An 18,542-nucleotide genomic window follows, 5' to 3' on the forward strand; every position below is an offset into this window, starting at 1 on the left:
GGGGATAGATATGAGAGGAACACTAATAAACAAGACACTCGTGAAAGACAAAAAATATGGAAAAACACAAACTAACAGTCTTATTGTGTTGTGTTTGTGTGTGCTATAGAGAGAGCACTGACAGGAGCTGGAAATAGAGCATATATTGGCTTCTCTTGTTAAATCCAGAATCGCGAGCAACTTGAGGCAACTGTTGATGGGATTTGGGGCCATATAAATAAAACAGGATTGAATCGAATCGTGTGTGTGTGTGTGTGTGTGTGTGTGTGTGTGTGTGTAAATATCAATCCCAGCGAACAGCAACATCACGGAGCGCGAAATTTCGGCATCCGACTGAGGTAAGCGAACGCACCAACAGTGGAGCGACACCGCATTTTCCCATCATTCAGCGGGGCGTCATGGCGGACACTAGAGAAAAAGCGCTGCAGGACTACAGGAAAAAATTGCTGGAACACAAAGAAGTTGATGGGCGACTAAAAGAATGTAAGGGATTATTTAACACTAATATTTGCGGCGTGCTAGAAATTTGTGTTGTTTAGTTGACTGTTTACTTGTAGATGGACAGCCAGCATTGATTAGCATACCAGCTAGCTAGTGCTTTGTCATGCAGTTAGCTTCTCGGTGGAAATGTATGGAGGCTACCGGCTCTCGCTACCAGCTTAGGTGTATAAACACGACAGTGATACAGTTCGTCCGTTCATTGGATAATTCATATTTTAAGGCCAGTTAATCTAAGAATGTGATGTCATTATTTATTAACGTTATCAAGAGCTATAAGTAAAGCTAACTTCTGATTTCACGTTGATGCGAGCATTAGCTGTAACAAAATGTTCCAGTTAGCTCTTAGTGTGTGTATGAAACATGTTGGCTGTCCGTTGTTTTCCAGTGAGAGAGCAGCTGCGAGAACAGACCAAACAGTACGAGAAATCAGAGAATGATCTCAAGGCTCTCCAAAGCGTCGGTCAGGTAAATATACCGTGCGGAAATTAATCATTTGGCTTCAACTAAAGACTGAAGGTTAACGTTGTACATCAGTGCATTCACACTCAATCAATGCAAACAGAAGACCATTCACTTGTTATCTGATGACAGAAATCTGAAGCCAGTTAGTGTAATTAGGTGTGCAATATTTCTGGCTGTTGTAAGTCAACAGCTAGAAACAAGCAGTTTCCACCAATGCTCTACAGCGCTGAACACTTTCAGCTGACTAAGCTGCTATAGGTGAGAAACTGTAACAGCAGACAATGTCAAAAAAGTGATTTTTCTTTTCTCCTTTTCTCCTTTGTGTCCCAGTTAAAGAACTAATAGTGAGGCTGTAGTACACAAAGCTAATGTCAACACAAACAGAAGCGACCTGATGTATTCTTTATTAGCTAACTATGTGTCTTCCCTGCAGATTGTTGGAGAAGTGCTCAAACAACTCACTGAGGAGAAATGTAAGTCATACATTCCCATATATAGCAAAGGTAGAAAAGGCTGAATAATTTTATACATCTCTTTAGTCTTCTACTGTCAGGCTCATTATGCAACACCTGTGTTGAAGCCTGGTAATCAATGGAAATAGCAAATGTGAATCTGTGACTTGTGTTACGGTGTTAAACTCAGGTGTGTGGTTTGTTTGTTTGTTGACTGAAGTCATCTGTTCTTTGCTCCTTAATTACAGTCATTGTAAAGGCTACCAATGGACCCCGATATGTGGTTGGATGTCGCAGGCAGGTAAGGGTTGATCACATTCTAGTGTTTGTGCTGTCTTGTAATGCAGAATTTTCTTTGGGGTTTGGAAGCCCTCTGTAATCACATCTGAGAGCTTTGAGTGATAAATCATTTGATTTTCATCATTTGACAATGATGAGGAAATAAAAATAGGTTTACAAAAGACTCTGTACCAATGTATGTCTGTTTCTTTGTGCACAATGTTGTAAATCAGCTGGAAGTACTCCATTATTCAGCACTGAGTTATGTCATTTTTAGAATGAAACTTTCTCAAAAAATGCTGACTTGACTGTATAAAATGTAAACTCTAATCTTTTTCATTCCAGTTGGACAAATCCCAGCTGAAGCCAGGGACCAGAGTGGCTCTGGACATGACTACGCTTACTATCATGAGGTAAGGTGGATATGATGACTACTTTGAATTGGTTCACCAGGATCGTGTCTCACAGCACTAAGAAAAAGGTTTATAGAGGCTGGGGTCTAACACACCAGGTAAGACCCCAGGTGCAGGCTGTGTAAAGAAGCAGTGAGATCCAGCACATAACAGCAGGGTGCAAGATGCTAGCAGGCAGGGCAAACATTGGAACACCATAACCAAGTGGCTGGCATAGTATACAGAAACATCTGTCCCGAGTGTGACCTGGAAGTCCAGAGGTCAAAACGGAATACGACCCAGTGGATGGTGATGGCTGGTGGTGGCTAACCAACAGTATTACCATTACCATAGTAGTGGACAAGCAGAGGAAGGTGGCTGTAGTGATAACAACCTCAGGAAGAAGGAACACAAAAAGCTCAAGAAGTACTAAGGGCTGAGAGAGGTGCTCAATAAGATGTGGAGGGTGAAGGCAACAGTGGTCCTAGAGCACGTGGTTATCGGAGCACTCAAGCTAGTGACCCCCAAACCTGGCGAGTGGCTCGAGCAGATCCCAGGAAATGTGGAGCTTCCCAAAAACCCAAACTCAGAACACAGCATCTTTTATCAGGTTGTTATTCAGAATAAGCTACCATGGTAATTCAGCCAGGAAAAAAGAGAGCTGCTTTGATGACACAGGAAAGCTATGACTGAAATTTCAACAAAGTGCTCTCCTGCTTTGTAGTACGGCCCTCAGCACTGATTAATAAACAATAGATTTATCACAGCACACAGGTTTGTTTACTTTTACATCTCTGAATTAATAAGTCTGCTGCAGTGGGGAAACTCCATATGGGTTTGCTTTATTGGCATTATATGACATGAAATCACAGTTGCAGCTCCCTTTAAACATCAATATAAAATAAATAATTTTCATACTAGTTGTGCGGGCTTTCATCGACCTGTAGGGCTTGACTGAAGGCATTAAGCTGAACAGATAGGAGCTGGGTGGGAGGAGTCTTTCAGGATGATTTTTGCTCTTCTGCATCTGGAATTGGCGATCTCCTCCAGGAAGGGGAGGCAGAGAGCATCTGACGATCCTCTGTGCTGTGTTTATGACGCTCTGCTGCTTCCACTGTACCACACTGAGATGCTGTAAGTAAGTACACAAGCAGCTTCTGGTTCAGTCTCTTTTTACTGAGGATTGGCACAAAGTGCATATGGTGCATCACCTTCACTGCCATCGCCCGTGTATTCTCCAACCATGAGAGATCATGTATGATCGCAACTCCCAGTAATCGTCTCTACCCAGTCTCCATGTATGTAGAGAGGGTATAATCCCCTGCAGTTTTACGACGAGGACCTTCTTGGTTTTTGAGGTGTTTAGAAGCAGGTTGTTGGCTTCACACCACTCTGTCAGCAGCCTCATCCCCCTTTGTGATGAAGCCCACCGGGGTGGTGTCATCTGCAAACATAATAAAAAGGAAGCTTCCTGAACTTGGCTTATGTGATGATTTAGTGTATGTGTGGCCTGTTTTTTTTTTTTTTTTTTTTCACAGGTACCTGCCCAGAGAGGTGGACCCCCTGGTATACAACATGTCCCATGAGGACCCTGGCAGTGTCTCCTATTCTGAGATCGGAGGCTTGTCTGAACAGATCCGTGAGCTGAGAGAGGTACAACAAAAATGAAGTCCTCCTCAGCTCTTGTGTGCTCTGCATTATTTATCTTAGTGTGACTGGCTCCAGTGTTTCACTACATTCTGTTTGTATGATTTCACCTTCACTAGAGTCATTGTTTTACTTTATATATATTTAAATGAGTCCACAATAATGGCGCTGCTGCTGTTTTTCTGCAGGTGATTGAGCTCCCACTGACCAACCCTGAGCTTTTTCAGAGAGTTGGCATCATTCCTCCTAAAGGCTGTCTGCTGTATGGGCCCCCAGGTAACTGTCATTTCCTGGTGTTTTCACACTACAGCGCCAAATCACAACAACAATTGCCTCAAGGCGCTTTATGTTGTAAGGTAGACCCTACAATACAATGCTTTATTCTCTTAAACATTCATAAACCTATGAATATTTCTTCCTAATGGCCAATGGCACAACGAAGAGTACATCTAACAGCTAGGATCCAGTTAGAATACAATGTTTTCACAACTTGCCAAGAAATCCTGTGATTTCACTCACTTTAGTCCAAAGAGTCTTCTGTTTTTCTTCTTGTCTTTATGTTAAAGTGAAGCTGAATAAGCTGAATTTTACCCATTTGTCACTGTAGTGTTTCAAGTACACCTGCTTTTAATCACAATTAGAGTTCTTCATTGTTTTTCATATGCTGAAAGTGACTTTGAACATACAGCTCCAGCTAGCTTTGGGTTGTCAGTACAACCCAAAGTGCTGTACACATTAAAGGCCACACGCTCTAATCACACTTCGATGCAGTGTGGAGCAAATTGTTGCCTAAGCTGAAATACTGTGAGTCTTGTCTTGGTTTCAATACACCTTCTTGAACTGATGTAATCACACCAATTTTCACTTAACGCATGGTGGGAATACACAAATAGGCTTCATCATAAATCCATGATATGTTTGTTTTATGGGTGCAATGATTTTTTCCACTGATTCTTCATTGGGAGCGTAATATAATCAGCTGTAAAAGCCTGGTGGGGGTGTTGTTGTCAGGAAGACAGGTGGTTGGCATGGACACTCAAGTCTGTGAATGTGATAAATCGAGTAGAACACGATGTAGTATTTTGAAATCCATACCACCAGTACTTCTAAAGATCAGTGATGATTTGTTGTGAAACAGGCACTGGGAAAACTCTTCTTGCTAGAGCTGTGGCCAGTCAACTGGACTGCAATTTCCTGAAGGTGAGTCTCAGCAGCTCCATCAGAGTGTACTGCCACACTCGGACACAGTCACTCAGCTTATTGTGTGTCTGTGTGGCTGCTGTAGGTGGTGTCCAGCTCCATTGTGGACAAGTACATTGGTGAGAGTGCCAGGCTGATCAGAGAAATGTTCAACTATGCCAGGGACCACCAGCCATGCATCATCTTCATGGATGAGATTGATGCCATTGGTAAGTAAGCATCAGCTCTACAGAGAAGGATAGAAAATGCTTTATCCCATATTTGGGAAATTCTTTTGTTAAAGTAGTAAAGCCGCATTTCCAAAATTCAAATCATACTTAAAGTTAAGACATAGTAAAAACAGGAGCTGTCTTTTTATTTTGCTGCTCGTCTCCAGTTTGCATGAAACTGAAGTACTTTTTAAAGCCATGTCACAGGTGTGAGCTTCGATACTGACACAGCAAGCACAAAGTTCATTCAGCTAAGAGTTGTGTACTGAATGTTTATTCACAGTGAAATTGTTAGAAGGGTGCTTGAGATACTGGTGTTATTCCCCGTAGGTGGCCGACGTTTCTCAGAGGGAACCTCAGCTGACAGAGAGATTCAGAGGACTTTGATGGAGGTAACAGAAGCACCAAAACACCACTCAGCAGCCCTCTTTGTTGATTGGATATAAACCACAAATATGGAACAGTGTGATCGCCTGTTTTGAGTCATGCTTTCATGTTGCATCCAGAAGGTGCTCAATACCCCAAGTGTCCAGCTTAGGTGCCTTTATAAAAACTAAAAAACATTTTATTGGACTTCATTTTCCATATTACAGAATTGTATTGTACTTGGAGGGTGTCCTTAGCTGTATCAGTCCCTGCCAATAATAACTGCCAGTTATCAGTTTATTGTAACTCTGCAGTCACATAGTGACAGTAAGAAACACATACAGTAAGAAACACACTAAACCAAATGAATTTGACTGCAAAGTACAAATTAAAGTATAATTGAGCCTTAGTGACTAAGGAGGCATGTTTTTACCCTGCACGAGAAATAAGCTCACACACAAAATCTCCATCAAATTGATGCAAAGCTTTGTAAATGGACTGGTGCTTATACACCGTGCCTCATTCGCCCATGGATACAAGCACTTCAAGCACATGTTTAAGTGCTTTCTATATTATATATATTCTGGCTAGTGTCTCGCCTGCTTTCCCTTCTGAGCTACAGCCACTCCACTTTTGTTCTGCCGTGTGTGACATGAATCAGAAGTACTCCGAATTTCCAGGCTGGTACTCACTATGCTATCCACATACCACACCATTTTTCTATACAGGAGACAAGTTTACCTGAAAGTTAAGTTGTGTGGTTACAGTATTGTAAGAGAGAACGTCTGTGATCCTAACATGAGCAATAAAAGCATCCCGATTCTCTGAGTCTGTGAGATTAAAAATGCTTTTGGCTGCTCACAAGCGGCACATCAACTCACCCTAGATGCCCTTCCTGACGCAGCCCCCCACCCCACCCATCTGTTGTTATTATAACAGACATTAACAGCACAACACGCTGTTCGAACGTCTGTACTGGGTCTGTTTAGTCAATAAGACATCACGTCAGTATGTCGGTTGTTCATATGAAGCAAACCTTTCCAAACATTTGTTGTTTTTAACGTGACTTTTGTAGTCACCAGTAACATGGTTGCTGTTGCAGTGGACAGATGCTTAATCGCACAAAATACATGACATGTCTGTGTGTTTTCAGCTCTTGAATCAGATGGACGGCTTCGACACATTGCACAGAGTCAAGATGATCATGGCCACCAACAGACCTGACACTCTCGACCCTGCCCTGCTGCGGCCTGGCAGACTGGACCGCAAAATTCGTAAGAACTTCTCCTGTTCAGCTTCTCTGTCAGCTCTAAGTGAGCCCACGCAAGAAAACCACTTTCCTTTGTCTCTTCCTCAGACATTGAACTGCCCAATGAGCAGGCTCGTCTTGACATCCTTAAGATTCACTCCAGTCCTATCACCAAGCATGGAGAAATAGGTGAGTAGACATGCATCACCTCAGTCCTGCTGCACTTATCCAAATGTCAAACGGACTCGGTGTTACTTTGGTAGTTTGCTCATTTAGGTGTTCTGCCTGGAAGTTTCAGCATGTTAACTTGACAAAAATCCCTCAGATGAACAACAAGTTGCTTTCCTCTTTGCTGCCTACTCGTGACTTATCTCTGTTCTTTGAAGGCTTTTGTTAGTGTATTTGTTGCAGAATAACCGACACGTGACCTTTCCATTTTCACGGATCTACCTCTATGATTACTTTCAGATTTTGAAGCCATTGTGAAGCTGTCAGATGGTTTCAATGGAGCTGACCTGAGAAACGTGTGCACAGAAGCAGGTCAGATGATCATTTCTTATAAGATCTATGGTGAGCTCTGAGAAGCTCTTCTCTCACATGGCCCTGTGTATGTTTTCAGGGTTATTTGCCATCCGCTCAGACCGTGAATACGTAACTCAGGAGGACTTTATGAAGGCCGTGAGGAAGGTGGCGGACTCAAAGAAGCTCGAGTCTAAGCTGGACTACAAACCTGTATAACTTGTCTGTCCTTTTCTTTATTTTTTATTCCCCTGTCATGGATTTGCTGTGTTAAAGTTTGTTTGTTGGGAAGCGGTATTAAAAGAAAAATGAAAAAAAAAAAAAATCCCTCCACCTTCCAGATGCCAAAAGTGACTTTCATAGTGACGTTACCTTCTGTTTCCACTTATTAGTCGAACTGCCTCAGTGTTTACACCACATGAAAGAGGCTCTGTCTTATAATCCACACTTATATAAAACGGCTTTATGTCCACAAATACAACTGTTGCTGAAGCTGTGTGTTTTATTTCCATCATTCAGTTTTCTTCTTAATTATCCACAACTGAAATGGAAATTTGACGAAAACATGCTCCTGTTAACTAATCGCATCCACAGATGACCACAGGAGGTGTCCAATTTTTCAACCAGTCTCTGATTTTTATCTAGAAGGGTGATATTAACCTTTGAAATGCATATTTTAAGATGGCAGCAACTGGGACTGAATAATATGGACCAAACTTTATGGATCCATGGTAAAGGTCCTACTTGATTTAATTTAGTGTTATTTATATAGCGCCAAAGCACAACAACAGTTGGCTCTTTAATATTGATTATAAAGACCTCACAATAATACAAAAAACCCAACAATCAGATGATTCCCCTCTGAACAAGCACATGGTGAAAATGGGAAGGAACAGCTCCTTTTTAACAGGAAGAAACCTCCAGCAGACCATCTGTTGCCACTAGTTGAGGGTGAAGGGAAAGGAAGAGAGCCAGAGAATAATAATAACTAATGAGTAACTAATGCAGAGTGTTGTGTAAACACACAGTAATTGAAGAAGAAACACTTGGTGCATCATGGGAAGCCTCCAGCAGCTGAGACCTATTGGAGTGTAAATGGATCCTGTCCTAACTCTGCTTTATTTATAAAAGTAGAGAGGGTGTCTATGGAGGGCCAGGAGGGACAATTCATGAATTAATTTTATCAGTCAGCCTCACCAATCACAGCCAGGGGGCGAGGTTAACGCTGATCCAGTCAACACCATTGCTTTGGCCTTTCAGTGGGCGTTTCTCAGCGCCAACAACAAACATAGAAACTAACTAAACTATCGAGTCTTTCTCTCATGATGTTCGTATGTGTCATGCTCATTTCAGTCACCAATTCTGAATTATAACTAACATTAAAAACATGTTAAAGGAGGAGAGAGCAAATAAATCTGATTAACATCTGATCCTTGAGTTTTTGTTCAATAATCAGCGTGACCTGTGTATACACGCATAAACTTTATTAAAATGGATAACACTGGTGTTTCCGTCATGTAGTAACTGTTTGGTTTAAATGTACCAGGCTTGTTAGTGAAACACAAACAGACTAATATTTTATTGTGAACATTAATCATGAGGCTAAACAGGCAGTCCAGCTGCTGCCTCAGAGCCCTGTACACCATGGAGCGAGGACGGCATATCCAGGATATCTTTCCATTATCTGGAATCGCTGACCCCAACACTGGTACCAGGATAAACAGTTAGGAGCTCTAAGTTAACCCAGGGTTTCCCAGCACGGGCACATGAAAGTGTCGGCAACATCAAAGTAATCGAATGGTCATATCTGTGTTCTCCAACATGAAATCATCCTTATTACTGCCAACTATTCCAGAGATGGGAAAATCTGCATCGTAAAGAACATAAAAATATAGCAGTCAAACGCAACACTGTTGTAAAAGAGATGAACGCTTCAGTTTGTCGCAGGTCAAAGTGGAATGAATGCGATTGGGTGAACGAGTGTTCATGATGTGTGTTATCTGCATTATTTCCATCAGTGTAAGAGACTCAGCGGCAAATTAGAATCAAGTATAACATTCATACATTTAATAAATCACCAAATTAATACACGCATGTTCCTGTGACCATGCAACGCACTGATTTGAGTACAGCAGGCTGCACACTGCTCATATAAAACCTATACCCCCATTATATCATCACTTAAAACATGCTGTAAATAAAACACTGAGTGAAAATATAAAAACAAACGTCAAACATGGGCTCAGTCTACGTTTGATATGATAATGGCATCCAGAGTATGCAAACAAGAAATTAGAGGTCATTAGGTCTTTAAGTCTTACAGAAACACCTGCAGTTTAATTATCATGGATAGATAAAGTTGGGTATTATCATAGGAGTGAAAGTGCTGTTCCTTCTAATGCATCAAAGTTTTGCTGTGTAGTTTGACACGGAACTCAGAAGATGTATCTGGACAATGTTCCAGAGTTTAGTTAATGAGCATCAACAGTGAAACTAAACTCTGGTAAGCAGTGATGTAACAAGTTACTGTAACCAGGTTCCATGTTTTTAGTCATCATGTTTAGTAATTAATTACAATTATGTTATTATTTACATCACTATGGCTCTCAGTTTTTTTTTTTTACCCTGCATGCTCACACTACAGTCAGCTGAATCAGCTCGAGAGATTGACAGCTTTGACGAGTGCAGGTCTGGACAATCTTTTTATTGAATTAAAGGACAAGAAAAACAAAGCCAACAATAACCTTGTAGCTTCCACTTCCACCTGTTTCTACTGTACAATCACCCCGGCCATCACTCTGGGCTGGTTTTGTGTTCATATGTAAAAAGTACAACAGCTCGTAAACATGTTGTGCAGAACTGTAGCCTGTAGCTTTAAATTATTAACTGGTAACTATAAGACAATTATGGAGTAACACAAAAGCGGTGAATATAAGTAATATACTGTATTACTTTTAGGAAGATTATCAAGTAATATCTAATCCATTACTTTTGTGAGTAACAACCACAACATAAGCGGTCACAGTGATGCCACTTTCAGCAAGAGCAGCCAGAAAACAACACAATATTACTGTGAACACTACTGTTTGCTGAAGGACTGAGTGAACATAAGGAACTGTTTAGTGTAACAAAAGTACTGCAGAACAACCCAAGAACATCCTTCCATCTATGGTGGAGGCAGCGTCACTCTCGTAGAAACTATTCCAGAGGTTGGCTGAAGCACTGCAGAGGTTGGGTAATGCTGTAAAGTCCTGGAGAATGTTTTAAAGAAAGCCACCAGACCTTAAAGGAGCACAGACAGGTCTGATCTGCTGCTAACCAAAACACCTGTCACACAGGCGACAGATCCTTGTAGTCATCTCTTCTATCATGTTCACCAGTTCACTGACAGTCAGTGCTCTGTGTCAGCGCAAATGACTCCTGGACAAAGGCTCTACAGATGGGGCAGTGCTGGAAGAAGGACACGCAGCTGTCACACATGCAGGCGTGTCTGCAGGGCAGCAGCACCCTGTTCACTGCTGCATTCTGACACACCACACAGTCTCTGCCCTGCGTCCCCTCTGACCAGCCCTCCTCCTCCTCCTCCATCACTGGGATCTGATCCTCGCACTCAGTGTCACTGGGTGTGGAAGTGTGGCCCGGATCAGCAGACCCAGACATCCCCCCGCTGTCAGCAGACATGAAAAGAGGCTGCAGGAGACAAGAGATGGGGCCTTGTTACAGCAATTTAGGAAAAACCTAAGTGCTTGGCAAACTGGATATTTTTCACACTGACAGAGACGACACAAAATATGTAACATTTTCCTAGTCTAAAGCCACAAGATCTGCCTGAGAGGCATCTGCAGTAATCTGCATCAGTGTGAGAACTGCAAGAAGAGTCAGTGAATTCAACTGAGTGTTCATCCTGCAAGTGACGGGAATTCTAGCTCTACTAAGAGAATCCACTCTTTTGGTTTCTAACCAGCTCGTCAGAGGTTTTGTTAGTTAATTTATTACCTAAACTTAAGTAAAATGATGTGTATAATTAATGGCTAATGTTTATTATTTATATGACTTATTAAAGTACAAAAACAAACATCCATCTCAGTTTGACAAAAATATACAATCCATGATTATAAACTTTGAATTATTTACAGTGAAACAATAAAAGACAATCAAACAACTAAATAAATGTAACTACATAAAACAAAGAAGAAAAAAGCTCTTGGTCCCATCGTTGACTTCAAAGAGACGCATTTCGTTCCTGACTGACACGTCACCACATCCTGATGCATTTTCCTGGCACACATTACAGAGGCCAGGAAACACTGCATGAAGGAAACTTAATTTACCACATGGAGTCTTGCCCTAAAAAAACTGTCACATTTAAGATTAACCTTGAAATAACTGTTTAAACCCAAAGTTTGTAGAGCCATAATGCACCACTTAGGGCATACCATTCAGGGTAATACTGGTATAATGTTAGGCAATGATAAGACAATGAAATATCATGATATAATATGGGCAAAACGTGCATGCGCAGTGACTTTGTTTTCATACACACGTGGCGGAAAAAGCGTGGTGGCAATGGAGAATGAGAAGGGCGAAAGCGGATCGTTGAATGAAACAGGTGAACCATAACTGGTTTGTAGAAATGGTGCAACTTCTGTGATGTGGAACTGGTTTAGCTTTCGTCCGTCCGATACACACCAAAGCACAATTTTTGGTAGAGCATGCAAGCGGGCCGTTGTTATTACCGTGTTTTTTGGAAAATAAGGCACACTTAAAATCAATCCTTTGATTTTCAGAAAAATCGACAGTGCCCCTCATAATCCGGTGCGCCTTATGTATGAATTCTGGTTGTGCTTAGTGACCTCGAACCGATTTTATGTGGTACACGCCACTCAAAAATCTGTCAAAAAAATGTTTTAGTATGACTTTGCTAAGCTACGAAGCCGCACCGCTTGATGGATTGTCGGAGCATTACGAGTATCGTAGGCAGGAGCCTCGCGCAGCGATACGTACTGTGCTTTAACATAATATTACCGTATTGTGTGTGTATGAAATGTCGGCCAATTTCCACTGGAAATGCCTTTTGGTTAAACTGTCAGCAAGGAATTTGCATTTGCACTGTTAAATTTTTATATAGCTTTAATGCACATAAAAAACAGCTGCTTGTTTAAGTGAAAATACATTGATGGGGGTTTTTTTGCACTAATAAAGTTGTGGAGTTGTAAAGTATTTTGTCTCACGTCAATTATATCGTCAGTTATATCGTTATCGCAAATTTTCAAATTTATATCATGATAAATATTTTTGGCCATACTGCCCCGCCCTAGCGCCACTACAGAATAGTAACCAACCTCCTGATGTAGTATTGTTGGTAAAGTGAAAAAGCTGCTTTTTTGTTGTGCTGACTGTGGCTGCAGCAATGACCCTAATGGTGAACACCAAGGAAAGACTGTCCGCTTTCACTCTTGGCCTTTTAAGCATAAGTGATTGCTGGCTGGCTGCACTGACACAGGAGAATCCAGGAGTCACTAGGGATTTATGCTTCAGTGGGAAATGAAGTCATAACTACAAACCCCTCTGAAAGAATAACAATAGTCTCATGATAAGGAATAATACTAATAACAATAATAGTATCAACATATGGACTTGGAAATGACAGCAAAGGGAAACTGACATCAGAATGTACAAAAAAAATTGACCTTTTTATGTTATTTTATGCATACTGTGATTTTGACATTTAATGGTGTACTTATATTCAAATGTATTATTATTATTAGTATTATTATTATTACTGAGCAGCAATGCACACAGAAAAAGATGTGACCAACCTTTAACTCGTACATGCTCCCTTGTGAAGTGAGGAGGTACTGGAAGAGAATCCGTGCAGAAAGCTTGTATTTGTCATCAGGAACATGAATAACTATGACACTAGCCACCTGAAAGAGAAAACATTTACAATCACTTCTACCAGTTCACCATGTAAATCTGCACTGTTTTAACTCACTGTGAGTGTTGCTGATCTCTGACTGATGGCTGCTCCCAGTTTGACACACTTTAAGTTTTCTTATTAGATAAAGCTCATCGTTAGGGTTGGATCAGAATGCTCGGGGAGCTCTCATGATGCACTGCCCACTTTTTCTACCCCCACTCCCCTCTTCATTTTGACCACACTGTTACCCTGAGTGAAGGCAAGGTGGTATAGTGTTGCTTTACAGCAAGAAGGTTCCTGGTTCAAATCCCAGTTGGGGCCTTCCTGTGTGGGTTTCCTCTTCACAGTATAAAGAGCCTTAAGACAAATTGGAGATCTTTATAAAATAAATAAATTAAATGATTAAACTCACAATGTCGTTCAAGTGTCTGTCTTGTGCCTCTTCCAGGGTCAGCACAGCCACGAGAGGGTAGCGCTGTCTTGGCAGTGGTCCAAAATCGGTGATGCCCTGATCAGCGGGGATCTGTGTGTGCCGCTCTGCTCTATCTTCACTGCTGATACTGAGAGAAGGTCAAAGACACTAACGGCAGGAGACATGAAGACATGCTTCATGTCTTCCTTCATAAAGGCAGACATGAAGCTCAATGAGTCAAAGAGCGGAAATGTTAGAAATGATTGCTTTGACTGATGACTAATAACACAAACTTTGCTGCTAGTGGCACAAGAATGTGACCAGACGAAATTTCAGGCAGAGGGCAGGGGCGCAGGCTCTAGCAATCGGATGCCCGGCTATCAAGGCTGGCTGCTGCGACATGGAACAGCCTGAGCTAGTGCGTAAGGTTGAGCGATACTGACTAGATATAGTCGGGCTCACTTCAATGCACAGCTTGGGCTCTGGAATCAGTCTCCTAGAGAGGGGCTGGACTCTGTTACAGTTTGGAGTTGCCCTCTGTGAGAGGCAACAGGCAGGAGTGGAAATTCTTGTATCCCCTCAGAAGGCTGACAGTATATTTGGTTTTTTTAACGCCAATGGATGCTGCTTCCCTGTACCTTCAGGTCGAGGACCAGTTCCTGACTGTCATTTCCGCTTATGTGCCCAAAGACAGTTGAGAGTATCCAGCTTTCCTGAAGTCACTGAGTGGGTGTAGGTTCATCTGGTTATTCTGTCGTACTACTGGGAGACTTCAAAGCTCATGTGGGCAATGACATCGATTACAGGGGTGTGATAGGGAAGATCAGCCGAGTGGTGTCGAGTCTGAATGCAAGTGGTGTTTTGTAATTAGACTTCTAAATAAATCACACTTTGTGGAGATCTGGGGCAGTGCCTCTGGAATGGTAGACTGGGGTGGTGATTCCCATCTTTAAGAAGAGGCACCCACCAGAGGACCAGAGGGTGTGCTCCAACTACAGGGGATCACACCCCTTAGTCTCCCTGAGAAGATCTTTTCCAGGATACTGGAAAGGACAATTTGTCCATTAGTTGAACCTTAGGCTATATGAGGAACAGTGTGGTGTTTGTCCTGGTCGTGGAACATTAGACCAGCGTTGCAGCAATAAGTCGGACTCATTTATGGTAGGTGTTGCACTCCGCTAGGGCTCTTTGTCACTGATTCTGTTCATAATAAATTTTTATGGACAGAAGCTCTAGGGATATTCAGGTGCCGGAAGGCTTCCACTTTGGTAGCCTCAGCCTCATCTCTGCTTTTTTTAGATGATGTGGTTCTGTTGGCTTCATCAGGTGGTGGTGGCCACCAGCTTGCACTAGAGTGGTTCACAGCAGAGTTTGAAATGGCAGGAATAAAAATCTCCAATTCTAAATCTGAGGCCAGAAAAGGGTGGAAAGCCCACCCTGGGTCAAGGACGAGTTGCCGCCCCAAGTACTCCCCTACTTGGGGCAGCAACTTGTCCTTTAGGTGTCTCTGGGTTTCCTTCAGGAGTGAAGGAAGAGGGGAGCGACAGACTGACAGACAGTGTGAAAAAAGAAAGAAGAAATTTCTTCAAATTTCGAACACACTCCAGCTGGACTGAACAACACAATTTTAGATCTCACAGGTCAAAGATCAAGTCTAAACTGTTTGGCAGAGGCATACCACTGAGACACTTGGTTAGCAATAAATAGGATACTGGAATTTCTGGCAATAGTAGTAGTGAAGGTTCAGGGCTTCCTGGAAATGCTGGTGGGTGCTGAGCATCATGCCATGCTGGTGGGCATGTAGCACTCCTTGTAGGGTACTGACCTCACAGCCCCAGAAACAGCTCAGGACACAGGACTCAAGACAACAAGGTCTCACCAGCACACCATCTGAACACAACAAAAACAGAAAAAGGTTCAGTGTTCCACAGCATCACCATTTAGAGTTCTTTCCATTGAACAGCAGACCACAAATCAAATTGATTATTATATAGACTACACAGAAACATTCTCTCTGCAGTAAATAGATTTACAGTATTTTCTATTTAGTACATTCAGCTGGACACCATCCTCTGGAAACACACTAGAAAAGGAGGGTTAATAGACGTTTCTGGATGCAGGCATGGAAGTTTCACATCCACTCATACTTTTAGGCCAAAAAAATACCTTTTCCCAGTAACAGCATTATTTCATTCCTAACCCTTTCTCACCAATAACACTTGCTGATCCAGAACCCAACTCTAGGGCGAAGGGATTGGTCACCTGAACCATCTGTTTCTCAGCGGCTGGTAAGCTGGGCTCTTGCTCATCATAGCTGCGAAGTATAACTGGAACGTCAAAGCCAAACCTACAGAAAAGGGGCGAGAGTAAGCAGAGTCTTTCGGCCTGGTGGTGTTCTCGCTTAAATCTAAATCAAATCGATTAAATGCAGAGGGGTGCACACACTGGCTGGCTGTGTAGAAACATGCTCTTCTGAATTAACTGCTACTATGTTGACTGTAGTCTAGAACATGATACAGTTATGCCTGGAAATGTTTCTACAACCAATTATCAACAATCAAAAATCCAACTCATGTGCAGATTCTGAACTTTATTGTAAAAGGATTGAACAAAAGTAATGCATTGAGGAATTACAGTTCTTTATACAGAGACCCAAAATTTTTTAGCTTTAAATGGAGGTCATATGAGCAATTTGTTATTTCTTCATCAGCTAACCAGATACAACAAAGTGTTGCATGTGCATTTCAAAGAATAGCATATTCAAGAATAACAGGTAATTATTAGGTTGCAAAATGAAACAAATTCAGATAATCAGCAAAAACTTCAGAGGGAGACAAACCAATTGTTAAGGAGAAAAAATGACAGATGGTGGAGTTCCTCAGTGTGAAATGCCAGCCATTTACCATTATTATCACTGCCATTGTTTACACTGCTCCCGGTGCTAAGGCTATTTCTAATTAGGCACTTGGAGGACTACACGACGGCAACAGTGGGCTTCTACCTAAACACCTTGACAGCTATGAAGTGATTGGAGGGGATTTTAACCACAACAGGTTCAAGACTGTGCTCCCCAAGTTCAAGCAATACAACGACTTTAAAACCAGAGGGGTGAACATGCTGGACTCTTGGTGTACACAAACCACCAACATGCGTACAAGGCAAGCCCCTGACCCCACCTGATCATCTTTCCATTATGCTGGTACCTGCTTACATACCACACTGAAGCACAGTAAGCCAATGACAAACAGAGGATGCAGCCTTAGCACTTCTACTTTAGGCACACTGAGTGAAGCCCCTCGGAGAGACCACATAAACATCCAAGAGTGCGAAGGCAGTAACCAGTGACACTGCACAGAGGATGTCACTGTAGGTAAGAACTTCACTACATGTGGCAACCAGAAAACCTGGAAGACCACAGAGGTGTGGTCACTGCTGACACATCACTGCTCACAGCACTCGATAATAACCCACCTGGACAGAAAAAGAAAAGACAACCACGCCAAACTCCTGTACATTGATTTTATTTATTTTTTTCTCCTTTGGGCGGGGGCTCAGAAAAGAATTAAATGGTGAGCCGCGCTACTAAACTCACATGTCATATTTACTATCATCTACAGGTCGAGGCCTCTGACAACGAATATTATTTTGAAACATCACTAGCCCATTATTTTTTTCACCTCTTTGTGTGTGTGCGCGTATGTGTGCACATTTGTGAGGTTGTTCTAGTAATCTTCACAATACCCACAGCCCTAAAGTGCACCCCGATGGGACCCGGAAACCAAACGCCAGGTAGTGTGGTAAGAACATTTTTTACACCCATCAAGCTCACCCAAATCACCAGAACACAAACATCATAACAAAGCCCAGAAGTCCCAGATTGATTGCTCAGTGACCAGCACAGTGCAGAAGCTATGATTGTCTGGCAGCATCACCGAGGAAGAAAATCAGTATTTGTTACTGCCCGTCGGTTCCAGTCTTAAGGTAGTCATTAGTGACTGTAAACAATGTGATTAAAGCATCAATGTGAACGATACTAAACTCAGATTTTTAATTATGATAGTTTCTCCACTTAGTTCTGAAATCGTGAAAATTAATGGACTGTAAAAAATGGATTACTTTGATTAAAGGTGAATGCAGCATTTTGTTCAGCCCAAAATAAGCAGGATGATTGATAGACCCTTACAGCACGCTGCGCCTGACCTACATGCTCTGTTATATTATGAAGGCCACATTCAAGTCGTTAATATATAAAATCGAAGGGTACCTGTGTGGTGACAACGAATGTAAATTATATATCAAAGTGTGGCTAACTGTATTAGCTAAATACAACTTACCAGCCGAGGACCATAGCCGCGGTTACAACGAAACAAAGCGACACCACACTAATATAAAAGAGCGGAGAGTACTCGTAGAGTGTGGCTAGAAACACCCCTGCCATTTCACACCAGCTTCAAGAATAAGCGTGTTTATTTAAAAAAACTCATATAACACCTTCGGTTTATTCCAATAATCCATCCTGCTTAGCAAGTGTTCTCACCGAGACGTGACCCGGAAGTAGCTTCTTCTTCTTTTTTGTTTTTATTATTTATTGGTGGTTAGCAAACAGCAAAGTGGTGCATTACCGCCTCCAACTGGTGTGGAGTGAAATATCACAAAAATTTGAGAGAATTTCAGAAAAAAGAAATTTGAGAAAAAAGGCAGAAACCTAACCTTTTTCTCAGAATTCTGGGAAAAAAGACGTGCCCACTTTTATTTTTTTTCCCCAGTGACCCTAATCCTCTTCCATAGTTTTAAACAATAAGATAGCCTGATAACTTTCACTCCCAGAAGTATCTCTGTGGCTGTCATAGTAAGTAAGAGCTGTTCCTATTCTCCAAATACTAAGAAAAGAAGCATCAGCACTTCCTTCAGCAGAGGATACACTGGAGCACCCT

The 18,542-nt window shown here is 41.9% G+C and overlaps 2 protein-coding genes across 4 annotated transcripts; one reads left to right on the top strand and one right to left on the bottom strand.

Moving 5' to 3' along the window:
• The first annotated feature begins 311 nt into the window (after window positions 1-311).
• Window positions 312-8,706, top strand: psmc6 (proteasome 26S subunit, ATPase 6). The gene is made up of 14 exons (XM_003456017.5): window positions 312-483; window positions 887-966; window positions 1,397-1,436; window positions 1,664-1,716; window positions 2,040-2,107; window positions 3,625-3,739; window positions 3,922-4,009; window positions 4,872-4,933; window positions 5,019-5,142; window positions 5,473-5,534; window positions 6,662-6,782; window positions 6,866-6,946; window positions 7,226-7,297; window positions 7,377-8,706. The coding sequence occupies exons 1-14, from the start codon at window positions 399-401 to the stop codon at window positions 7,493-7,495; spliced, it is 1,170 nt and encodes a 389-aa protein (XP_003456065.1). The 5' UTR covers window positions 312-398; the 3' UTR covers window positions 7,496-8,706.
• A 1,244-nt stretch (window positions 8,707-9,950) lies between these two features.
• On the bottom strand, window positions 9,951-18,247 carry cgrrf1 (cell growth regulator with ring finger domain 1). Of its 3 annotated transcripts, none has more exons than XM_013264591.3 (6): window positions 18,146-18,247; window positions 15,819-15,955; window positions 15,321-15,498; window positions 13,609-13,756; window positions 13,096-13,203; window positions 9,951-10,966 (listed from the first exon to the last, which is right to left on the bottom strand). In XM_013264591.3, the coding sequence occupies exons 2-6, from the start codon at window positions 15,877-15,879 to the stop codon at window positions 10,658-10,660; spliced, it is 804 nt and encodes a 267-aa protein (XP_013120045.1). In that variant the 5' UTR covers window positions 15,880-15,955; window positions 18,146-18,247; the 3' UTR covers window positions 9,951-10,657. The 3 variants fall into 3 exon arrangements, with proteins under 3 accessions (XP_013120045.1, XP_013120044.1, XP_013120043.1); XM_013264590.3 differs by having other exon boundaries at window positions 18,100-18,194; XM_013264589.3 differs by having other exon boundaries at window positions 17,943-18,173.
• Window positions 18,248-18,542: the final 295 nt, after the last annotated feature.

Source organism: Oreochromis niloticus, linkage group LG15, assembly GCF_001858045.2.
Source record: "Oreochromis niloticus isolate F11D_XX linkage group LG15, O_niloticus_UMD_NMBU, whole genome shotgun sequence".
Classification (NCBI taxonomy): domain Eukaryota; kingdom Metazoa; phylum Chordata; class Actinopteri; order Cichliformes; family Cichlidae; genus Oreochromis; species Oreochromis niloticus.